Here is a 25,840-nt window from a genome sequence, read left to right as displayed (position 1 = left end):
CTCAAATAGAATATACAAACTGTACCTTAAAAGGTCTTCTAATGGCTCCTGGGTTTTCCCAATCTTCTCCAAATGATTTAGGAGCAAAGATGTCATTTGCTTTCATGCCAAAATAAGTATTCTAAGTGGGAAACATATTAGTATGTGTTAAATGAGTGGCACTACAAGAAAAAGCATTAGTTTCAATAGTGATGCTAAGCAACTCATGCTGTTTCCCTAGGAGACATAAAGACTGCATGTATGCACGGGCTCAGGAGTCAGAGGTCACGGGTTCTAATCCCGGCTCCACCACGTGTCTGCCGTGTGACCCCGGGCACGTCACTTCATTTCTCTGTGCCTCAGTTCTCTCATCTGGAAAATGGGGATTAAGACTGTGAGCCCCGTGTGGGGCAACATGATTACCTTGTATCCCCACAGCGTTTAGAACACTGCTTGGCACATAGGAAGTGCTTAACAAATGCCATCATCATAATTATTATTATTATGTGGGACAGGGACTGAACCTGATTACTTTGCATCTACTCCAGTGCTTGGAACAATGCTTGGCCCATAATAAGCACTTAACAAGTACCATTATTATTATTATGTTTTATTTATTTACAGTATTTGTTCAGCGATATGTGTCAAGTACTGTTCTAAGCACTGAGATACACACAAGTTAATGGGGCGAATACAGTCCCTGCCCCGCACGGGGCTCAGGGTCAATTAGAAGGAAGACCAAGCACTGAATCCCCATTTTGCGGCTGAGGAAACTGAGGCACAGAAGTGAAATGACTTGCCCAAGGTCACTCATTAGGGGAGCGGTGCAGCCAGAATTAGAATCCAGGTCCTCTGGCTCTCAAGCCCAAGCTTTATCCACGAGGCCACACACTGTTTGCCATTATGGTACTTGGGTGAGTTCCCTACACCACAGAGCACAAGTACCATGCACGCCTTCCGGCGGGTGTGTTACGTGAATGGGACCTCGCTAGTTCAATCTCAAGACAGATGGGGAAAAAAAAAAAATCTTGTTCCAAATATGCCCACTATCGTTACTTTAAAAAACAGAAGCCAGGAAGCTGAAAGCCCTCTGAAAAAGCCACCAGAATACGGCACCAGATATCAGAAAGTCACAAAGCGACCCTGGTCAGTCAGGACGAAACCACATCCCAGAATCTTTGGCCATGGGGCCCAAACATGCACAGCTCAGAAGGATGGTGAGAAAAATCCTCCTTACAGGCCGAGTTTACATCTACCAGCTCTGCTGTACTGCACTTTCCCAAGCCCTCAATACAGTGCTCTGTACATAGTAAGCGCTTAACAAATACCACTGATGATGATGACCTATGCTTTTACTGTACACGCGGATCTGCACTCTTCAAAGATTACCTCTGTAATGTCTGCATGCAACATATAATATCTATTTAAGATTAATGTTATCACTAACTACGACACCTTCCTTTGGATGTTCAGTTAAAACGTTGTTTTAAATTTTAGCCGGCTGACAGTGACCTACACCTTTGCATCATTAGCATTATTACAATTGCACTTTTAGACTGTGAGCCCACTGTTGGGTAGGGACTGTCTCTATATGTTGCCAACTTGTACTTACCAAGCGCTTAGTACAGTGCTCTGCACACAGTAAGCGCTCGGTAAATACAATTGATGATGGTGATGAATTGCAAATAGATGTGTTGGCTTGAAATTCCCCACAAGTAAACCCTCTTCAATCATTCCAACAATCATATGGTTAGCAGGCAGATTAGGAGACTGTGCAAAGGACTCTGTGCTTGTCATGCAAAAGCAAATAAAAATAAAAATCTGAGGTTGACTACACTAGCTATGATTCTAAATGTTTTGAAATTTGGCAATCCAACTATTTAGTACTAGCAATGATATTTACTGAGCACCATCTGCGTGCAGAATACCGTATTAAGCACTGGGAAAAAAATATACAGACGAGAATTAGATATGATCCCCACAATCTATTTAAATTCTGATAAACGTCCTTCCAGTGAATAGTTGCTACAGCTTACCTTACACACCCTTAACATACTTAGAAAGAAAACGTGTACCAAAAAATTAGCAAAATGCAAAATCCTCAACTCATTAGAATTTGATCTCAGTTCTCTCTGTGAAACACAATGCTATTTTCCCAACGAATAAAAGTAATATCATCCTATCTAAATTAGTCAATGCTCAGATCCTTAGTAGAAGCAATATTTTCCTTTCTTCCACAGCCATCAAATAAACTTTTGATACCAAGTAACCATTTAGCGCTTAGTACAGTGTTCTGCACACAGTAAGCGCTCAATAAATACGACTGAATGAATGAACCGTATAATAAATATGCTCTCAAGGCACCTAAATACTGCAGAGAGGATAAAAAAACTCAAGATATTAATACTATCACTGCCCTACCAACCAAATTTTATTACAAGGAGAAAGGGAAAGAATGATAAAAGGTAGGTCTTGTTAGGGCTTACCATATAAGGTTTCCGAATAAATTTCCTGAAAGGACGTTTCATAAACCTTATAGGCTTTTTAAATCCATCAGTGTGAGTGTTCTGGCCATTCCTGATTTAAATGGACAAAAGTGAGGAAAATCATATTACTTTATTTCAACTCTACAGTTCAACATTTTCCAATTTCAATCTTAATTTCAAAAACAGAAACAGAAAGACAGATTGTTTGTGGGACATCTATTCAAAGTTAAACATAAAATTCCTATCGGATGACTCACCTCATCATCTGGCAAATGGCTCACATTCTTGCATTTAAGTAGGTCAAGCCCACTCTAAATAATGATTTACACTACAAAACCAAACCTTAGAGGTTATTCTAAATGCTTTATCCCTGCACCTATTAGTGGGGCTGGCTTCCTCCTGAATTACGCTTCATCATTTCTTTAGTTTTCAACCCAAATGCATGGGAAAGAGAATCAGTGCTCTCATTTGGACACTGAAATGAAGTTTGTTTTTAAGTTCAGAGGTAGCTAAGATTTCAGAAGCTAAAAACGAGAGGGTCTTCTGAGGCATTCTGAGGCAGCGAGGCCAGGTGGAAAGAGCACAGAATTGTGATTCAGGAGATCTGGGTTTGGGTGCAGTTCTAATCCGGCTCTGCCACTTGCTTTCTGGGTGACCTCTGGCAAGTCACCTAACTTCTCTGTGCCTCAGTTCCCTCAGCTGTAAAATGGGGATTAAAAACCTGTTTGCCCTCCTACTTCAACTGCGAGCCCCATGCAAATCAGTTAACCTAATTAACTTTTACCTACTCCAGTGCCTAGAACAGTGTTTGACACACGGTAAATGCTTAACAAATACCATTTAAAAAAAAAAAGGCTCTACCACTGGTCCTGGTGAGTAACCTTGGGCAAACGACATTATAACAACAACAATAATTACTACTACTATTGGTTTAAAAGTGTCAGGTATTGTGCTTCAGACTGGAGTAGACACAAAAGAATCCCCAGTTCCTGTTCTACCTGGAGTTTACACCTCAAGAGGAAGTGCAGGGATCTTAGCCCCATTTAACAGATGAGGAGACTGAGGTGCAGAGAAATGAAGTAACTTGACACACAGTAAGTGCTTAACAAATACCATTTTAAAAAAAAAAGGCTCTACCACTGGTCCTGGTGAGTAACCTTGGGCAAATGACATTATAACAACAACAATAATAATTACTATTACTATTGGTTTAAAAGTGTCAGGTATTGTGCTTCAGACTGGAGTAGACACAAAAGAATCCCCAGTTCCTGTTCTATATGGAGTTTACACCCCAAGAGGAAGTGCAGGGATCTTAGCCCCATTTAACAGATGAGGAGACTGAGGTGCAGAGAAATGAAGTAACTTGACACACAGTAAGTACTTAACAAATACCATTTAAAAAAAAAAATGCTCTACCACTGGACCTGGTGAATAACCTTGGGCAAACGACATTATAACAACAACAATAATTACTCCTACTATTGGTTTAAAAGTGTCAGGTATTGTGCTTCAGACTGGAGTAGACACAAAAGAATCCCCAGTTCCTGTTCTATATGGAGTTTACGCCCCAGGAGGAAGTGCAGGGATCTTAGCCCCATTTAACAGATGAGGAGACTGAGGTGCAGAGAAATGAAGTAACTTGCCTGACCTAAGTGGCAGAGGTGGCATTAGAACGCACATCTCTGGAATCCTAGTCCCATTCATTCACTCGTACTTATTGAGCGCTTACTGTGTGCAGAGCACTGTACTAAGCGCTTGGAAAGGATAATTAGGCAACAGATGGAGACAAACCCTACCCAACAATGGGCTCACAGTCTAGAAGTGTGAGCAACAATGGGCTCACAGTCTAAAAGTGTGACAGTGTTGTCTGTCTTGATACAGACAACAAAACAAAACAAGTAGACAGGCATCAATAGCATAATGATCACGACCCGTTCCAGGAAGCCACAAATGCCTTCTTAGCTTGTCTGGACCACAGTATCTTCATCTGTAGAGTGGGCACAAGATTTCTGCTCTCCCTACTTCTTGGCTTGTGCAGAAACACCAACTGTGTTCAGCCTCATCATGATGATAATAATCACAGAATGTGTTAAACCAGGCACTGTACTAAGTGGTGGGGTGGATACAAGCAACATGGGGCTCACAGTCTCAATACCCTTTTTACAGATGAGGTAACTGAGACCCAGAGAAGTGAAGTGACTTGCCCAAGGTCACAACAGCCAACTGGCAGAGCTAGGATTAGAACCCATGACCTTCTGATTCCCATGCTCTATCCACTACACCATGCTGCTTCTCTGGTAAGCCCGGGGTTTAGCACACCATAAGCACGTAATATCTCACCACCATACTGTTTTATCTAAAATCGCCGTGTTATTCAGTAATTTACTTTTCTACTACATTAAATTGGTGGAGAACAATCTTAAAATTTTTCCAACAGTTACGATGTTTTAATTTCAGATGAATTAGAAACGGGTTAAAAAGAAGAGCACTTCTGCTTCTTTAAACTAATTAAAACTCTTTGTTTAGGAAAAACAACTGAATATTGATTGTACAAGTGAAAGGTTTCAAAATAAGCCCGAAATCAACCTCTAGCTGAAATACGGAAAAAACAAAAACCTAGACTTATTAAAGCCCTGGCTTACTAATTAAATTACTCCTAGGGACAATCGATTCAGATTTTAGCATACCTCTAAAGCTAACATTTGCACTATTTAGCCCCACTACTCTAATAAACATATTTGCCCTTTACATTATAGAAATGCCATATCCGAGCGTCAAGAGTCACAATTCCTAAATTAAACTGTGAATAGCAGCTGTACATAACTCTCAATATTGTAAGCTGGACTGTAGGCTGAAAACATCTCTAGACTGTAATTTCGTTGGGAGCAGGGAATGCGTCTACCGATTCTGTTGTACTGTAATAATAATAATAATAATAATAATAATAATAATAATAATAATAATGGCATTTAAGCGCTTACTATGTGCAAAGCACTCTTCTAAGCGCCGGAGGGGATACAAGGTGATCAGGTTGTCCCACGGGGGGCTCACAGTCTTCATCCCCATTTTACAGATGAGGGAACTGAGGCCCAGAGAAGTGAAGTGACTTGCCCAAAGTCACACAGTTGACAACTGGCGGAGCTGGGATTTGAACCCCTGACCCCCGTCTCCAATCAATCAATCGTATTTATTGAGCGCTTACTATGTGCAGAGCACTGTACTAAGCGCTTGAATAATAATGACGCCATTTGTTAAGCACTTACTACGTGCAAAGCACTGTTCTAAGCACTGGGGGGTATACAATGTGATCAAGTTATCCCACGTGGGGCTCACAGTCTTAATCCCCATTTTTACAGATGAGGTAACTGAGGCTCAGAGAAGTTAAGTGACTTGCCCAAGGTCACACAGCAGACTTGTGGTGGAGCCAGGGTTCGAACCCATGACCCCTGACTCCAAAGCCTGTGCTCTTTCCACTGAGCCACTCTGCTTCCCCTTCTTCACGCCGTACTCTCCCAAGCGCTTTGTACAGTGCTCTGCACATACTAAACACTTGAGAAATACGACAGACTGATCAACAGGGCGACTGGACTACACTGAAGCTAAGAGGAATCAAAGAAAGAACTCTACAGGTTTCATCTGAAGAATTCACCTCTCCATGGTATCACCCAGGTAAAACAATCGCTCATCTTCATTCTGCAACCTCTCCATCCTCCTCCTCTCGATGTCATGTCGAAGATCGTTTGGATCCTCTAGTATACGGACGGCAGGCTGATAGAGTTTGAAAGGAAAACCAACCGGTGGTCAAATTATTACTTCTATTATTTCATCTTCATCATCGGTATTTATTGACTGCTTAATAAGAATAATAATGGTATTTGTTAAGCACTTATATTATTTCATCTTCATCATCGGTATTTATTGAGTGCTTAATAATAATAATGGTATTTGTTAAGTGCTTACTATGTGCCAAGCACTGTTCGAAGCCCTAGGGTAGAGACAAGGCGATCAGGTTGTCCCACCTGGGGCTCACAGTCTTAATCCCCATTTTACAGATGAGGTAACCGAGGCACGGAGAAGTTAAGGGACTTACCCAAAGTCACACAGCTGATAAGTGGTGGAATCAGCATTAGAACCCACGACTTAGGCCTCTCAAGCCCGTGCTCTTTCCACTAAGCCACGCTGCTTCTCATAATGACAGCACTTGTTAAGCGCTTACTATGTGCCCAGCACTGTTTCAAGTGCTGGGGGGGATATAAGCCTATCGGGTTGGACACAGTCCCTGTCGCACATGGGGCTCACAGTCCCAATCCCCATTTTACAGATGAGGTAACCGAGGCCCAAAGAGGCAAAGTGACTTGCCCAACATAACACGGCAGGCACATGGCGTGCAAAGCACTGTAACTAGGGGATTGGGAGAATATATGACAGAGTTAGTAGACAAATACCCTGCTCACGACAAGCTTACAGTCTAGGGAAGGAGACGGACAGTAATATAAATAATTCAGGCAGAAGCTACCTGGAATATTAGCTAGCTGATATCAGTCTGCCTTCAGAGGGTTCTCCCCAAGCCCCATTCTGAACCCAACGTCCCTCCCCTACCTCAGGTGGGTCTCTAAAGGGGAAGGGAGAGAGCAAACATCTCCTCCCACGCAGACAGCAGAGGATCTTACAGTCTGCCCTGGTGCCAGCTCGCTGACGTACATTGCTTTTACTTTTCTTTTATGGGAAGGAACGTGGTTTAGAGGCTAGGGCACGGGCCGAAGAGTCAGAAGGACCTAGGTTCTAATCCCGCCTCCACCACTTGCCTTCTGTGTGACCTTGGGCAAGTACAGCTGACTTGGTACAGTGCCTGGCACAGAGTAAGCGCTTAACCATCATTATTATTAAATCACTTCACTCCCTTGTGCCTCAGTTACCTCATCGATTAAATAGGGATTAGGACTGTGAGCCCCATGTGGGCCTAGGGACTGTGTCCAACCCTATTATTTTGTATTTAACCCAATGCTTAGTACAAGGCCAGTGCTTAACAAATACCACAATTATTATCATTATTATCATTTTATCTTCCCCAGGGCTTAGTATGGTGTTTGGGACATAGTAAGTACTTTCCAAATACCACTATCGATATTTTCATCTGTAAAATGGGGGTTCAATATCTGTTATCCCTCCTATTGGACCTTGAGCAGCATGTGAGATAGTGATTCCATATCTCCCCCAGGGAGATGCGCAAGGCATAATTTAAGTGCTTAACAAATACCACAGTTATTATTAGATCCCCAAGCTCCCTCAGAGAGAATAAGATTTATTATCTTTTCTTCATGTACCTCCTCCTCTCTCCCCCAAATGCAACCTTACTTTAAAATGGCCATTCCGAGAGGATGTTCAGAGAATAATACCTACCCATTCCCCACAACTTTCCCAAAGCACATGACGATTTCATAATGGAAGCAATCCCCCAAACCACAGCAGTTTGGAGGTGCTCAGAGGCCAAACAGCAAGATAACATTTATGGCTATTTGGGTCAAAAACTATGGATTTTTTTTTTCTGAAAATCCTAAAGCCTAGGCCAAAGGAGTCAGGCTGCTTAGTTTTTTCCAATTAAGGAAGCAATCATTTACCTGTACAAGTTCACATATTGTAGTTCGTTTATTCTGAAGCTCAGCCAGAGACATATCGATTCTCCTGAAGTACGAAAAACAAAGAATATAAGGAATAACAATAAAGAGTACATAATCATTAATCACTCACTGGTGCCCAAAATTTTATCAAAATATTTTATACTCCTCAAGGGCAGGGATTGTGTCCACTAAACCTACTTTACTCTCCCAAGCGCTCAGCAGTGTTCTGCGCCCAACAGGCCTTAATAAATATTACTAATTGATTGCTGACTTTTACTGTTAGATGCTGAGGTCACAGTCAAAGCAATGTGTTTTAATCGATCGATCCATCAAACGTATTTACTTGGTGCCTTCAATATGCAGAGCACTGTACAAAGCATTTGGGAGAGTACAATATTAACTGAGTTGGTAGGCATGTTCCCTGCCCCCAGTGAGCTTACAAACCGTATTAAAATAAATTACAGATATTAAAATAAATGACAGATACGTATGTAAGTGCCGTGGAGCCGAGGGTGGCGTGAATAAAGGGTGTAAATCCAAGTGCAAGGATGACGAATAAGGGAGTGGGAGAAGAGGAAATGAGAGCTTAGGTGGTGAAAGCTTCTTGGAGGATACGGCTTTGAAGGTGGGGAGAGTGGTGGTCTGTTGGATAAGGAAGAGGAGGGAGGTTCTGGGCCAGAGGCAGGATAAAGGTGAACGGGTTAGCAGCGAGACGGATGAAACTGAGGTACAATGAGTAGGTTGGCATTAGAAGAGCAAACTGTGTGGGTTGGGCTGCTGTTGAAGAAAACCAGGGACGTCAGCTAGGAGGGGGCACGGTGATTGAGTGCTTTAAAGCCGAGGGTAAGGACTTTGTGTTTGAGGCGGAGGTGGATGGGCAACAGCTTGGAGGTCCTTAAAACCCTGTCAAATCGGCCAGTCAGAAGTGCAGGGAGAGGAGGCCAGCTGGAAACAGGCAGCATTAGAAGATTAATTCAAGTCAACCAGTCAGAAGAGGTGACGGCTCGCTCTCACAAGGCAGCAGCAGCCTGTCAAAACTGACGGGCATCTTTTCCCTGGGGCCCCCCCCTTGCCTGGCCTTGGCGAGAGAGCTGGACACGCCCAACTTGGCCCAAATGCTACAGGGTTTCAGAGCGAGCTCAGGGTGAGGGCTCTCGGTAGACAGGAGCCCCCAGCAGATCTGCTAGTGGGGACACCCTTCTTTAGGGTGGCTCCATGGGCTTCCAATTCCTGAATTCCCCCCTCGGGCTGCAGCACCAAGCCAGCGCCCCCGACCCCGTCCCCAACTACTCCAGACCCGCTCCGGCTGGGAAGACACTCTGAGCTCTTCCGTTGGGAGCGGGGCTCCGGCTCGCCGACGCCTCGGAAAATGGAATCGCAATTTACCTGTGGATTTCGGGGTCTGGATTCATTTTCAACGCGTTTCTATTCAGAGCTTGGGTATCCTGCATTTTTGAGAAGCGCTCATGTAAAGTAAGGTCAGAAGGTGGAAAATAATTTGCTGGGGGGGAAAAGAATATATATATATAAATTTTGACTGACTAAACTCAGCTATTAAACACAAGACGACACAACAAAACGGCAGTCTCATTTTGATTTTCTTCCTTCACTCCTAAAACCATTTTAGTCTCTCCCTGAAAACTGGGCACAACAAAGAAAACAACTGCTCGTTTCTTCCACTTTATATAATTAGATGTTGTGTTTTCTTGACTAGATTAAAGTTTCGACTTTGGGTTGAACTGCAAGCTTCTGTCTGCCCCCAAAACAGATGAATTTTCCTGACAGTATCGGGAGGTATCGGGAGGTCTTGGCGTCACACGACTCAATTTACGTCACAGGTGAATTCCCAGGCCCAGGACCAGTGGGGCCAAGGGAATTCAGCTGGCCGATCCTTCCCGGCCACCCGCTTCAGGCCGGTGAAGGAGGGACTCGGCCGCCACGACTTCCGCCTCCCGTGTCCTCCCCGTGAGGGGACCAAAGATTCGCACAACTGAACCAGGGCCAGGAATAAGTTGGGAATGGCTAGAGCTTGGCTCTGATATAAGAAAAATCCTGGGCCGACAGCTGCACGTGGTGGTGGTCCTCTCCTATCCCCGCGCCCCAGAGCTCCATCCAAGGAAGAACCCCGGCAGGGTGAGAAATTCCTTACGGTTAAAGCCCTGGGAAGGACACGGTTAGAGCTGCAGCTGGCAAATGCCCTACTGCTCTTGGTGCTTTTTTATTTTTGTTTTTTATGGTATTTGCTAAGCACTTCCTCTGAGCCAGGCACTGTACCGAGCGCCGGCCACTTTTAATCTCCGTCTCTCACGTTGTTTCCGTCTTTCGATCGGGATTACTGATTTATTTTTTTCTCAGATGTCTGCTCCGAGCCCCACCACCCTTATTCACTCACTCATTCAATTGTATTTATTGGGGGCTTACTCATAGACCGTGAGCAACCTCAGGGACTAGGGACTCACTCGTTCTTTTTCCCAATGCTTACTTAGTTTAGTGCTTTCCAGTCAGTAGGCATCTTATACATGCAACTGTTACTGCTATAGGACAAATCACCATGAGTAATATGAGTTATAGGCCAATTCCCCACGGTAGCTACATTTATTTCTGATTTCAGAGAAGCAGCGTGGTTCAGTGGAAAGATCAGAGAAGCAGCGTGGTTTAGTGGAAAGAGCACGGGCTTGGGAGTCAAAGGACGTGGGTTCTAATCCCGGCCCCACCACATATCAGCTGTGTGACTTTGGGCAAGTCACTTCACTTCTCAGTTACCTCATCTGTAAAATGGGGATTAAGACTGTGAGCCCCACGTGGGACAACCTGATGACTCTGTATCTACCCCAGCGCTTCGAACAGTGCTCGGCGCATAGTGAGCACTTAACAAATGGCATAATTATTACTATTATTATTATTTCATCCAGACTGATAATAATAATGCGGATGCATTGGTAGATTAATCAACCTAAAGGACACAAATAGGGCCAAAAAATGACTTATCCATCATAAAACAAATGACATCCCCACTGTAGGGGTGTGCAGAAATCCACCCACCTTTAATTTGATGGATGATTGTGATGATTTCCTGAGTAAATTCGCTTGTCGGCATGTTCTCAACATTCAGCGGGGCAGAGTCGAGATGCTCAAACACTGTATGGAAGTTTTTGGTTCTCCTGCCAAAAGCAACCAGATCGTTTGACAGCTGCCTCTCTGTGGACCCGCTAGAAGCTGCTCTAGAATAACGTACACCTACCCTTAACTAAGTTGGAGGCTAGCTGAGAAAACAACTGGCTCACACCTAAGCCAAAACATTCCAGAAGTCAACAGGAGGTATTGCTAATAGAGCAAGAGGAAAGGGGTGGAAACGGGTGAGTTGTGGAAATCTTGAGATTTTCCTCAAGTCTGTTTTCTTCTACTGAAAGGAACACCGATGTTTCACAGTTAAAATCTGCATCAGGGAAGCAGTAGGGCGTAGAGGATAGAGCCCGGGACTGAGAGTCAGAAGGTCATGGGTTCTAAACCCAGCTCCGCCACTCGTCTGCTGTATGACCACAGGCAAGTCACTTCTCTGTGCCTCAGTCACCTCATCTATAAAGTAGGGGATAAGACTTTGAGCCTTGTGCGGGACAGGGACTGTGTCCGATCTGATTAGCTTGTATCCACCCCAGTGCTTAACACAGTGCCTGGCATGTAGTAAGCGCTTAACAAATACAATAATAATAATTATTATTATTGGGTCAAACCCTTTTGCTTCATACTGAAAGATCACAGAGAGATGCTGAGACTCTCCTACCCAAACTTTGGCTGACGGTGGCTTTTTATTTATTTATTTTTTTAATGGTGCTTTAAGTGCTTACTACTTGCCAGGCACTAAGCGCTGGGGTAGATACAGGCTAATCGGTTTGGACACAGTCCATGTCCTGCATTGGGCTCACAGTCTTAATCCCCATTTTACAGATGAGGTAACTGAGGCCCAGAGAAGCTAGGTGGCTTGCCCATGGTCACACAAGAGACAAGTGGCGGAGGTGGGATTAGAACCCAGGTGCTCTGACTCTCAGGTCCGGACTCTAGACACTAGACCATGCTGGTCTTTTCCCAAAATACAACGTCACCTGTATTTAATTGGGCGCTTTGCATTTATTGGGTGCTTACTGTGTGCAGAGCATAGTAATAAACACTTGTAAGAGTAGAATATAACATAGTTGGTAGACACATTCCTTTGCCCTCAAAGAGCTTAAGTCAAGACCTGAAAGGGTCTCAATTCTCCTAGGAGGGCAGTACATTTAAAGGTGAGATTTGTACGTCCACCAAGCCGAAATTCGCTTGCCTCGATTTGTGAGTCAAGAGAAAATACAAGCACTCCTCACGGAAGTCACAATTTATTTCTCTGGCTCTCAGTTTCCTCACCTGTAAAGTGGGGATTAAATCCTCCTCCCTCCGACTTAGACCCTGAGCCCCACGTGGGAAAGAGATTGTGTCCAACCTGATTATCTGGTATCTACCCCAAGCGAGAGTGCCTGGCACACTGGAGGCGCTTAACAGGTCCCAAAGAAAGAAAACATAAAATAAAACAAGGTATTCAGGACCCAGAGGAGATGCGTGCTTCTAATTCTCTACAGCTCCTGATGAGGCCGGGTGCCGGGGCTGACTGGGACGGGTGACAGCCCTGGCCCATTTGTTGAGAAAGTTGTCCGGGTATCCACAAGGATCAATCATTCAATCAATTGCATTTATTGAGTGCTTACTGTGTGCAGAGCACTGTAATAATAATAATAATAATAATAAAGGCATTTATTAAGTGCTTACTATGTGCAAAGCACTGTACTAAGCTCTTAGGAGAATATAATATAACAAGAGTTGGTAGACACGTTCCCTGCCCTAGCTTACAGTCTTGAGGGGGAGGCAGACCTTAATATAAGCAAATAAATTGCAGATATGGACATAAGTGCTGTGGGGCTGAGGGAGGGGTGAATAAGGGGAGCAAATTTAAATTCTGGGATCCTTTTCCTCCCACAGTTACAATGACATATTAGCTGCCGGAACTGCGGCCCACGTTTTAAGGGGCTCTGAGCGCCTCCAGACAATTCCCAAATTCTCCCTGGCAACAGGACGAGGGAGCCAGCAACCGGCTTGGCTATTTCCGGCACCTCATCCCTCTCGCTTCCAGTGTACTGTGAACGCTCCTGAACCATCAAGCTAGAACCTACGCACGGAGAAAAACCACTTCGGGAGAGATCAAAGCCCTTTCATGAGTCAAGGCAGAATTCAGGCTTCTGTGGAAAAGCGATTGATCTTTTGACTTTTGAAATCCACTTAAGCTTATCTTGGGGACCAGACCTTTCTAGCGTGATCCGACCCGAAAAAAAATAAGTGTCTATTTGTCTAAGGAACCAAAAAAACGTTTTGATCTGTAAGTAGCTGTCTGAAAACAAATATGAAATAATGATTTTAAATGCCAATGACAAAATTCTAGTCAGTTGCATTTATTAGGCACTTACTGTGTGCAGAACACTGTACTACACACTTGTGAGAGTAGACTATAACAATAAGAGGTCATGGGTTCGAATCCCAGCTCTGCCACTTGTCAGCTGTGTGACTTTGGGCAAGTCACTTAACTTCTCTGGGCCTCAGTTCCCTCATCTGTAAAATGGGGACTAAGACCGTGAGCCCCATGTGGGACAACCTGATAACCTTGTATCTTCCCCAGCGCTTAGAACAGTGCTTTGCACATAGTAAGCGCTTAACAAATACCATTATTATTATTATTATTATTATTATTAATAAGTCAGTGATGTCTGTCTCCCCCCATCTAGACTGTGAACCCGTTGTGGGCAGGGACTGTCTCTGTTGCTGAACTGTATTTTCCAAGTGCTTAGTACAGTGCTCTGCACACAGTAAGTGCTCAATAAATACGATTGAATGAATATGACAGACACATTCCCAGCTCACAGTGAGCTTACAGTCTAGAGGAGGAGACAGACATTAATACAAATAAATTACAGATATGGACATAAATGCTGTCGGGCTGGGAGGGGGGATGGTTTATCCAAGACTGCTACACATTAGAACTATCAACTAATCCTTCACCTCAGCTCCTTCTTTTATTGCAAATACACGAATAAGGCAAGGGAAGAATATAATGAAAGTAGTTTGGGACTGCCGCCTCAACGAGAGCACTTTTTTTTCTCCATTATCCTCTGCGTCGCACTCTGTTTTACACTCTATTTTATTTAAGTGAGAGGAAACCTAAGCACTCGCTAGAAGATAACCAAGATTAAATGCATAATAAAAATGAATGGAAGACGATCGTTATGGGGCAGCTGCACAAAAGGGGAGACAACTCTACCGAGAATCATCAAAACACAAAATAGTGGAGAGATAACTGTCTGCAAGAAACTGGAAACAGGACCTTGACCTAGTGGGTAGAACACAGGCCTGGGAGTCCGAAGGATCTGGGTTCTAATCCTGGCTCCGCCCCTTGTCTGCTGTGTGACCTTGGGCAAGGCATTTCACTTCTCTGGGCCTGAGTTACCTCATCGGTAAAATGGGGATTAAGACTGGGAGTCCCAGGACTGTGAGCTCGTTGTGGGCAGGAATGTCATGGGTTCTAATCCCGGCTCCTCCACTTGTCTGCTGTGTGGCCTTGGGCATGCCACTCAATTTCTCTGTACCTCGGTTGTGAAATGGGGATGAAGACTGTGAGCCCTTGGTGGGACAGGGACTGTGTTCAACTCAATTTGCTTGTATCTACCTGAGCGCTCAGTGCAGTGCCTGGCGCATAGTAACCACTCAACAAATACCATAATAATAATAATGAGTCTGCGTATTGTTATATTGCACTCACTCAAGCGCTTAGTACAGTGCTTTGCAGACAGTAAGTGCTCAATAAATACAACTGAATGAATGAATGTGGAGCAGGGACTGCATCCGACCTGACTAGCTTGTATCTACCCCAGTGCTTATTACAGTGCCCGGCATAAGGTGAGCATTTGACAAATACCATTAAAAAAAAAATCCCCAAGGGGCTGTAAATAACTAAATTATGGCCAACTGGGCATCTATTTCACAAACCTGGACGTCTGGACGTTCCTCTCCCCCCATCCCCCTCTCCATCACCCGCATCCTACCTCCTTCCCTTCCCCACAGCACCTGTATATATGTATATATGTTTGTACATATTTATTACTCTATTTATTTATTTATTTTACTTGTGCATATCTATTCTATTTATTTTATTTTGTTAGTATGTTTGGTTTGGTTCTCTGTCTCCCCCTTCTAGACTGTGAGCCCGCTGTTGGGTAGGGACTGTCTCTATAAGTTGCCAGCTTGTACTTCCCAAGCGCTTAGTACAGTGCTCTGCACATAGTAAGCGCTCAATAAATATGATTGATTGATTGATTGATTGATTTCATTATAGGAAAGGAACGAGTAGTTCGGAAAAGGCCAATATAATGATGCCCCCTTGTGGAGTCTGGAATCTTGGAACATTTAGTACCGGGCCAGAAGTGAGCGGCCCTGAAAGCGCCTCAAGCAGAGAAGCAGTTCCAGCGGCTATGGCAGGGACCTCGGAATCGGGAGGACCTGGGTTCGAATCCTGCCTTTACCACTTATCTGCTGTCCTAAGTGCCTGGGGAAGTACAAAAGAGTTGGTAGCCACATTCCCTGGCCACGAGCAGCAGCCAGGCCAGAGGTATAGCCTACATCGCCGAGCGGCTCCTGAACCAAGTGTGCCTCCCGTCTTCCAGGCCCTTCTGAAATTCCACTCCTCCAGACCTTCCTCTGAGGAATTTTTCCCCTCCACAAATCACCTCCTCATACATCAGCACTTGGGCACATTACATACCCTACTGTTAGAACACTTACCCATCTACAGACCCGCCTTTCCTTGCCTTCCTTGGTGTGTTTTATTTGGGTGTCAGTCTCCCTCGTGAGACTGCACAATCCTTCAGGACAGGGATCGTGTCTACTATCGCTACTGTACTCTCCCATACGTTCGGCACAGTGCTGGGCACAGAGTAGGTGCTCAGGCTCTACTAAAGGATTAGATGAAGAGCCGGCGGCAGCGTCCTCAGCTTCTCGAGGACACAGGATGGGACAAAGAAGGGACTCTGCTGTTCCTCGGTGTCTGCCTGGGAGGGTGACAAGGTGTCAGGAACCCCAAGGACCACAAAGAGGGGGTACAGTGGGCATGCTTTAGCCTCAACACCCTCGGTAGGCAGAGGCATGAAAATCCCCCTAATCCCTCTATGGCCCTCACCTCAATTCCCGCTCCCCCGGCCTTTATGTCTCTAAATTTATACTCGTTTACTTCCACTACCTGAATTAATTTAAGTGTGTCTCCCCAAGTCCTCGAGAGCAGGGATGAGGCCTACTCGGTTCACTGTGCCTCTCAGGCTCTCAGTACAGGGCTCGGCAGACTAAGTGCTCAAAAATATCCGACTGATTCAAAACTCAAAACCCTTCTTAATTTGGATTAACGTCCGCGCAAGCTGTGGGGAATTTTTAACACGGATTTCTGAATCCTCCAACGCTGTGAGAAGTGGTGAGCAAAGGCCGGGAGTCAGAAGGCCGGAGGTTCTCAACGCGGCTCTGCCGCTCGCCTGCTCAGCTTCCCTGTGCCTCAGTTTTCTCATCAGCAAAATGGGGTTTCAATGCACTGTTCTCCCTCCCCCTTCAACTGTGAACCCCAATTTGGGACAGGGACGATGTCTTGAATCGACCGCGGTGCGTAGCGCAGCGCTTGGCACATAGCAAGAACTCAGCAGAGACCTCTACTACTATTACCATAGTAATAATAACAACAGAGTCCGCGAAATCCGTGCACACCGCCTGAGAGGAGACAGAAAAAAAGACTACCTGGTCTGAGCTCCGGGCTGCTTTAGGTCCACTTTGACGGTGAGTGACTGCGGTCCGTGCCTGACGGTGGACGTCTTGGGGCAGAAAGCTCTGTGGCCTGGGTCCCGCTGGCCGTCAGGAGACCCTTGCTCCTTCCTGAACTCGCCTCCTTTCCTGCCTCTGTCCCTGGGCGGGTCGTGGAAGGGCCTCGGGCCGACGTCGTTCCGGTACTGGCCCGGGCCCCCGCCCGAGTCCTTCGGAGAGCCGTATTTCGCCGATCCGTCCGGCGGCCCTCCCTCGGTCCGGCGGGCTCTTCCGCCACTCAAACCGTCCGTCTCCCGGTCGCCGCCGGCCGGAGGCCCTTTCGGGGAACTGTATTTCCGCTCTTCCTGCTTGGCGGGCTTGGGCCCTCTCCCGTCGGAAAAGGCCGGCTCCGCGGCCGAGGGCTTGGGGTGCCGGTGCCGGTAATCGTATGAGCCCGGGGGGCCGGGGCCTTCGGCGGCGTGGTCCTGTTCGGCGGAGCGGCGGGCCGCGGGGCCGTGGCTCCTCGCTCCCGCGGGCTCCGGGTAGGGCGGGAGGGCGTGCTCGTCCCTCCACGGGGCGGGCCTGGGCGGACCCCGGGTCTCGTACCTCTCCGGACCTTCTTTTGTTCTCTTGGACGTGGGCCCCAGCTCTCTGACATCGCGCTCCTCCTTAGGATACCTGTATTGACACAAAACGGTTTAAGCCTGCCCGAGCGGGGGGAAGACAAGGAGGATTTCCAGGTTGTGGGCAGACGGATGCCGAAGACGGCACTCGGCGGGGCATTAAAGAGGACGACCTCATCCTCTAACGCTCCGGCCGTCCACGTGACTCGATTCACCCAACGCACCCTTCCCGCTACCCATCGCCCATGGTTAAACTAAGAGACTTTGAGCTTTTGAGACCAAGGCCTTTTCAAGGGGGGGGAGTGAGGGGCTTCTCTTCACCTACTATGGAAACGGGCTCTTTGGCTTGAGGCCTCACGCGGCACCACCCAGGACAGAGGGTTTTTGTGGTTTCTGGGTTTCGTTGCCTATACCTCTTCGGGAAAGAGCTCCTGGCCAGAGATTCCTCGGAGCCTCTTCGGGGCGCCTGATCGTACTGGTCGTCGTCTTGTGTCCTCGGGGCCCTCGAGCCCTCTTGGGGCCAGGGCCCCTGGAACGGGAAGGACTCCGTCGGGGACCTGTGGAAAGGCTGCCCTCCTTTCCCACTTCCGGGACCTCTGGCTTCCTCGTGGGGGTACCTCCCTTGGGGCTTGGGGCCATAGAAATGGCGCTCGTGTTCCTTGGGGGGGATCCCCCCGGGGTACTTGGGCGCCGACTGGTACCTCCTGGCTCCGTCGCCCCGTTCCGGAGAGTAGCCCCGAGGAGGCTTGTAACCGTACGCGTCTTCTAAAGAAAGGCCCTGGCCAGCCGGCGAAGGGGAGCGGGGCTCGTAAACTCTCTGGTGGGCGCCGCCGTGGGCCGGGACCCTCGGGTCGTTCGGCCCGTACTTCTCGCCGTCCGCCCGCCGGAGCGGGGGTCTCTTGGGGTCCTTCCTGAACCCTTTGTAGTCACAGTCGTAACCGCCGTGAGACTGTCTCTGCCTGTATCGTTCTGGACTCCTGAAGGCTGGCGACAGGGACCTAGAGAGACACACTCAGGTTAGGCCAATTCCCTTTTCCCGGCGGGCGGGGCGATCCTGCTTCAGGCACCAGTCCCGGGAAGATGGGCGGTACGGGAAGGGGCATGGCCTAGCCGCCAAAGTCTGAGTTTGGGAGTCAGAGGTCGTGAGTTCTACTCCTGGCTCTACCGCTTGTCTTCTGGGTAACCTCAGGCAAGTCACTTCACTTCCCTGTGCCTCACTGAACTCATCTGGAAAATGGGGATTAAGACTGGGGGTCCCACTTGGGACAACCTGATTACCCTGTATCTACCCCAGCACCTAGAATGGAGCCTGGCACATAATTAGTGCTTAACAAATACCATTATTATTATTATTATACAATCGTTCAGAGGAAACTGTGAGTGATCAGGCAGGGAAAAGCTACAAGCCAAATTCCCCACTGACGTTGATCAACTCAGGACAGGGAAGCATGCTCCTATTCAAAGAATGGAATGAAAGTGGGAGCTTTGGTAGGATGGATGAGCTGGATCTTTCTTTCCTTTCTTTTTTTTTTTTACCTTTAGGCATTTGTTAAGTGCTTAGTATGTGTCAAGCACTGTTGTCAGCGCAGGGATAGATACAGGTTTATCAGGTTGGACCCAGCTTCTGCTCCACAAAGGACTTCCGGCCTGAGTAGTCGGAACAGTAGGGAATTAATCCCCCTTTTACAGTGGAGGAAACCGAGGCACAGTTTCCCAAGGTCACACAGCAAGCAATAGGCAGAGCCGAGATTAGAACCCAGGCCCTGGACCGAGATCCTCCCAAACGACCCCACTACCCTTTCTCCTCTGAGGCCCCCGATCTCTGCACCAGGCTAGGTGACGATGGCAGCCGGAGAGGGGAGAGGAACTCGCCAGACAGATCACTAATGGGCCCTGGAGAGCGCCTGAGGGAATACTTCGTCACCAAAGGCCTTGACGGGTTGGTATCTGAGGCCCGCAAAACCTCGATCATTTGGACAGAGAAACGAATGGCCGCAAAAGACAGCTTTCCAACCCAGTTCAGAGGCCGAGGGTTTTCCGAATCGCTAGCCCTCGGGTCAGGGTGAGCCTCCTGGCATCCAAACACTGGGCCCCTTTTTAGATGGACCCGAGGGCAACTGGGGGACCCTCAAGGACTACGCTGCTCTCTGGGCCCCTTCCTTCCTCTCCCCGTCGTCCCCCTCTCCATCCCCCCATCTCACCTCCTTCCCTTCCCCACAGCACCTGCATATATGTATATATGTTTGTACATATTTATTACTCTATTTATTTATTTATTTTACTTGTATATATCTATCCTATTTATTTTATTTTGTTAGTATGTTTGGTTTTGTTCTCTGTCTCCCCCTTTTAGACTGTGAGCCCACTGTTGGGTAGGGACTGTCTCTATATGTTGCCAATTTGTACTTCCCAAGTGCTTAGTACAGTGCTCTGCACATAGTAAGCGCTCAATAAATACGATTGATGATGATGATGATGGGACACACCCCCTAGGCCTAGGGATGATCATCATCGCCACCACCACCATCCCGTCCTCCTCCTCCTCTTCCCACCCACCTCTAAACCACATTCTGCCTTTCCTGGACAGCAGTACGACACTCAAATCCAACAGAGGAAGAAATGTGGAATCTGGTTCCACATTACTGGTGTTTCAAGGAGGCATTACTGCATTTCAAGTCTACCTTTATAGTTCAGGTCCAGGTTAGAGCGTTTTAAATTTGTTTTATCTCACAAAGTCCCACTCCCTATCAATGACTTTAATGACTGCTTCATTCACTTGAACACCTTTATACGGAATCCCTCCCTCTCTCTGTGTGTCTCAAACACACACACTACACACACACAGCCCACCATAAATTTCATGGAATTGTGCCTAATCTACACTAAACAATCCTCAAGGACGAGGACGTCTAGCCTGTACTAACTCTAACTCTACCTATAGTTTGTCTTATTATCTGTCTTTCTTACTAAATGGTAAGATCCTTGAGGGCATGGATCATGCCTACTCATTCATGGTCTACTGGAAATAGCAGCGGCCTGGGAATCAGAAGAGCTTGGGAGTCAGAAAGACCTGGGTTCTAATCCCGGCTCTGTCGCTTGACTGTTGCGTGACCTCTGCCAAGTCACCTCATTTCTCTTGGTCTCAGTTAGCTCATCTGTACAATGGGGGTTATGACTGTGAGCCCCATCAATCAATCAATCAATCAACCGTATTTATTGAGAGCTTACTGTGTCCACGGCACTGTATTAAGTGCTTGGGAGAATACACATGACAATATAACAGACACATTCCTTACCATCAACGAGCCCCGTAATTAGTATAGTGCCTGGGATATAGTAAACACTTAAATACCATTAAAAACAAAACAACAACAAAAAACCACTCCCTGAAACCCCATGTACAGTGCTTTGCACAGAGTATGGACTGATAAACTCCCTAACTATTGCAGTCTCACAGGCACTTAATACAGTGCTCAGCATACAGTAGGTGCTCAATAAATACTACTGGTTAACTCTATTCTACTCTCCCTGCCCAACGCTCAGCACACAGCAGGTACTCAAAAATACTATTCATTGACACTAAAGGACAGTAAACGCAATGTGAGCCGGGAATGTGTCCACCAACTCTGTTGTATTGTACTCTCCCAAACGTTTAGTCCAGTGCTCTACACACGGTAAGGACTTAATAAATACCACTGACTAATTTTGATCGATTAAGGGTTGGGAGAAGATGATGGAAGGGAGAGGGCCCAAGGACTGGGAGCCCTGCCATTTGCCGAGAGGGGCTCGGCCACCCCCCCCGGGCGCCCAGACTACCAGCTGGAACACCCACTCACCCGGCCCCCCGAGCGGCTGGCCCAACCTGCCCCAACCGAGGCCGGATCGGCCCTCCGACCCAATCGCCACCCCCACCCCACTGAGCCCTGAACAGAGACATCTACCTCTGTTTCCACCTGGGCGATCGGGATCGGGATCTCGCCATCTTTCCCACGGGGGGGGAATCGAGCCGCTTCGTGGCCTGCAAAGACACGTTCATCCAGCCATTTAATCGTATTTACTGAACGCTGACTGTGTACGGAGTACTGGACTAGGCGTTTGCGAGAATAATAATAATAATAATAATAATGATGGCATTTGTTAAGCGCTTATTATGTGCAAAGCACTGTTCTAAGTGCTGGGGGCGATCAGGTTGTCCCACGTGGGGTTCACAATCTTGATACCCATTTTCCAGATGAGGTAACTGAGGCACAGAGAAGTGAAGTGACTTGCCCAAAGTCACACAGCTGACAGTTGGCGGAGCTGGGATTTGAACCCATGACCTCTGACTCCAAAGCCTGGGCTCTTTCCACTGAGCCATGCTGCTTCTCTAATACAACAATAAATACAACAATAAACAGACACATTCCTCTAAAACATCGCCAGAAGCTGAAGAGCCACAACACAGCCCTCATCGCTTAACAGGAGGCTACTGCAAAAATTTCTTCAAGGGATTTGAACGTTCGAACATAGGAAATGCCATCTTGAGTCAGACCAGTGATCCATCCAGCCCAGTTCTCCATCCATGGCATAGTAATACAGTATGGGCCTGAGAGTCAGAAGGTCATGGGTTCTAATCGCAACTCGCCTACTTGTCTGCTGTGTGACCTCGGGTGAGTCACTTAACCTCTCTGTGCCTCCGTTACCTCATCTGTAAAATGGGGATTGAGACTGTAAACCCCACGTGACACAAATACTATGTCCAAGCCAATTTGCTTGCATCCTCCCCAGTGCTTAATACAGTGCCTGGCACATAGTAAGCATTTAACAAATACCATCATAATAATAACTGTTATTAGTACTACTATTAATTGCTTTCTCTATCTGTAATTTATTTCAATATCTCTCTCCCCAACTAGACTGACTGTGATCTTCGTGAGGGCAGGAATCGGAGTCACCAAATCTCTCGTATCGTACTCTTACAGGTTCAGTGCTCTGCACACGGTAAGCGCTCAACAAATAACACCGCTTGTTGGATTAGTTTAACAATTATTGGTTTAAGTTAGTGCTCCTATCAAGGCTATCACTTCACCACACATTCAGAAATGGAGAGGGCATAATGCCTTTCACTGACATTTTGTACTTACTGCCAAGAAAGGGTCTGCTCAAATCTTGAGTACCAAGATGTAAGTGCAGCCAATTTAAAGAAACAGGTTTGAACTATTTTACCACTACAAACTCCGTTTCCTGTCATAATAACCCTAAAGGATTATCCTCCCTAAAAGATAAGGGTAAGAGATAATTCCACTCCCAAACAGTCTCACTTTTGTCTATGTGGATGTGCACATCCTTCTATTTGTTGCCAAGGATCCACGTCTTACCTGGAAATTTGTTTTACGACTTTCCACACATTTGTGGGGAGGGGGGACTCAGCCCCCTCCGGATGATTTAAACTGCCTCGACTGGATTCGTTTTCATCAGTTCAAAATGACACGAGTCTCAGGGGAAGCATCCCTGAGGAGTCTCCCCGGTGATCAGTGATCTAATCTGGTCCATGGGAGCATATCTGTTGGAGATGACAATGGACACGGTGTTGGGTTTCACAAAAGAAGTGAATCACCAAGTAATAATTGCTTGGATAAAAACAAATCATTAAAAAAAAAAGGATAAGCGGCATAAAAGTACTGCATAGATACAAAACTGAAACACCGTGACAAAATTATTAGATTTACATCATTATACAGTGAATTACAGTGAAAAACCTCACCACTGATATGTCCCTGACCCTTCAAGCTCTGAGGAAGAGGGCCCTCATCTTTAATCGATCAAGTACTTAATGGTATGGATTGAACACTTACTGTGCGCAGAGCACTGGACTAAGAGCTTGGGAGAGTCTACGGGAGTCTAGAGGGGGAATCAGACAGTAATATAGTTTACACACACGTACAGATGTGTACCTAAGCGACATCTCTTTAAACCCCAACTCCTCCCCAAATTACTAAAATTTCTTCAAATCCAAAATATAATACTGGACTCTGTTCTCTTTCTTTTAAATGGTATTTGTTAAGAGCTTACTACGTGTCCAACACTGGTCTAAGCGCTAGGGCAGGTAAAAGTTAATTAGGTTGGACACTGTCCCGGCCCTGCATAAGGCTCGCAGTTTAAGTAGGAGGGAGAACAGGTAACCCATCAATCAATCGCATTTATTGAGCGCTTACTGTGTGCAGGGCACTGTACTAAGGTACCAGAGAGTTTACAATCTAGAGGACGGATGGATTGATTGACTGTACTAACTGGCTCCATGATGGTTCATCATCATCAATCGTATTTATTGAGCGCTTACTATGTGCAGAGCACTGTACTAAGCGCTTAGATTTGGTTCAGATTTGGTTTGCCGATAACAACACTTCCTAGAAGGTATATTTACCCTGAGTAACTAAAGTATACCTTAGATCCCTGGGAGAAGCAGCGTGGCTCAGTGGAAAGAGCCTGGGCTTTGGAGTCAGAGGTCATGGGTTCAAATCCCGGCTCCGCCAACTGTCAGCTGTGTGACTTTGGGGAAGTCACTTAACTTCTCGGTGCCTCAGTTCCCTCATCTGTAAAATGGGGATTAAAGCTGTGAGCCCCACGTGGGGCAACCTGATCACCTTGTAACCTCCCCAGCGCTTAGAACAGTGCTTTGCACATAGTAAGTGCTTAATAAATACCATTATTATTATTATCCCTCTGTTCCTCAGTATTTTCCAGATTTCCTGGTTCACTGTGAGAGAAATATTATTTCTGGGTGTGGGCTGGGACTTTGGAAGGAGGAAAAAAAACAACCTAGATCACGGACAGTGAGTCATCTGTCATAATCACATTCTTTAGGATGGGATTTCACCTGTCCGGACCCAATCCCTTTGAGACATCTCAGACACGTGGCAGAGCCGGGATCGGAACCCAGGTCCTTCTGACTCCGAGGCCCGTGCTCAGCCATGTTCCAATCAATCAATCAATCGTATTTATTGAGCGCTTACTATGTGCAGAGCACTGTACTAAGCGCTTGGGAAGTACAAATTGGCAACACATAGAGACAGTCCCTACCCAACAGTGGGCTCACAGTCTAAAAGGGGGAGACAGAGAACAGAACCAAACATACCAACAAAATTAAATAAATAGGATAGAAATGTACAAGTAAAATAAATAAATAAATAGAGTTCCAGATCCAAATGCCAAGGCAATGCAGAAAGGAGAGGAAATAGGAGAGAGGAGGATATGTACACCAAGGAAAATATCCTTAGGCCCTGCCATTTCCATCCCATGCAGGATCTGCCTCTCCCTATGGGCTGCATGCTCCTGATGCTCAGGGCTCACCTATACCTATTCCCTTGCACTGTGCTCTCCCAATCAATCAATCAATCAATCGTATTTATTGAGCGCTTACTATGTGCAGAGCACTGTACTAAGCGCTTGGGAAGTACAAACTGGCAACATATAAGAGACAGTCCCTACCCAACAGTGGGCTCACAGTCTAAAAGGGGGAGGCAGAGAACAAAACCAAACATACTAACAAAATAAAGTGCTCTCCCAAGCACTTAGTACAACACTAGGCACGCAGTAGGCGCTCAATAACGCTGACTGGTTGCAAGGAATTGTCACCTAAAAGCAATAATAATAATAATGGCATTTGTTAAGCACTTACTGTGTGCGAAGCACTGTTCTACACGCTTAGTGGAGACAGCAAGGGCCCGGGAATCGGAAGTCGAGGGTTCTAATCCCAGCTCCGCCACTTATTATAATTATGGTATTTGTTAAGTGCTCATTATGTGCCAGGCACTGCACTAAGTGCTGGGGTGGATCTAAGCCAATGGGGTTGGACACTGTCTGCTGTTGGGCACTTGTCTGCTGTATTACCTCGGTTCTTTCATTCATTCAATCGTATTTATTGAGCGCTTACTGTGTGCAGAGCACTGTACTAAGCGCTTGGAAAGCATAATCTGGCAACAGATACAGTCCCTACCCAACAATGGGCTCCCAGTCTAGGAGGAGGAGACGGACAACAAAACAGGTAAATTGGTGTCAATACCATCAAAATAAATAGACTTATAGATATATACACATCACTAATAAAATAGAGTAATAAACATGTACAAATATACACAAGTGCTGTGTGAAGTTATCACTTGGAACAGTGCTTGGCACATAATAAGTGCTTAATAAATACCATCATTACTATTCACTGTGCCTCAGTTACCTTTACACTGTAAGCTCGTCCTCTAGACGCTAAGCTTGTTGTGGCCAGGAAAATCAATCAATCAATCGTATTTATTGA

General features: G+C 46.3%; 1 protein-coding gene across 6 annotated transcripts in view; it reads right to left on the bottom strand.

The window, feature by feature from the left end:
• Positions 1-25,840, bottom strand: part of BCLAF3 (BCLAF1 and THRAP3 family member 3) — a 51,348-nt gene that overhangs the window by 20,118 nt on the left and 5,390 nt on the right. For 3 of the 6 annotated variants that reach the window (XM_038757248.1, XM_038757245.1, XM_038757247.1), the window contains exons 2-11: positions 22,911-23,095; positions 21,495-21,571; positions 17,967-18,551; positions 16,928-17,608; positions 11,126-11,244; positions 9,470-9,584; positions 8,084-8,147; positions 6,115-6,233; positions 2,466-2,556; positions 26-121 (exon numbers count right to left, since the gene is read on the bottom strand). In XM_038757248.1, the coding sequence (XP_038613176.1) occupies positions 26-121; positions 2,466-2,556; positions 6,115-6,233; positions 8,084-8,147; positions 9,470-9,584; positions 11,126-11,244; positions 16,928-17,608; positions 17,967-18,551; positions 21,495-21,535 (1,911 nt within the window). In that variant the 5' untranslated portion in view covers positions 21,536-21,571; positions 22,911-23,095. The remainder of the gene's footprint in view (positions 1-25; positions 122-2,465; positions 2,557-6,114; positions 6,234-8,083; positions 8,148-9,469; positions 9,585-11,125; positions 11,245-16,927; positions 17,609-17,966; positions 18,552-21,494; positions 21,572-22,910; positions 23,096-25,840) is intronic. The other 3 variants (XM_038757246.1, XM_038757249.1, XM_038757250.1) reach the window with 2 other exon arrangements.

The sequence above is a fragment of the Tachyglossus aculeatus genome, chromosome 15, assembly GCF_015852505.1.
Source record: "Tachyglossus aculeatus isolate mTacAcu1 chromosome 15, mTacAcu1.pri, whole genome shotgun sequence".
NCBI lineage: Eukaryota > Metazoa > Chordata > Mammalia > Monotremata > Tachyglossidae > Tachyglossus > Tachyglossus aculeatus.
Note: the sequence above shows the minus strand (reverse complement) of the source record. Positions and strands in the feature narration are given on the sequence as shown.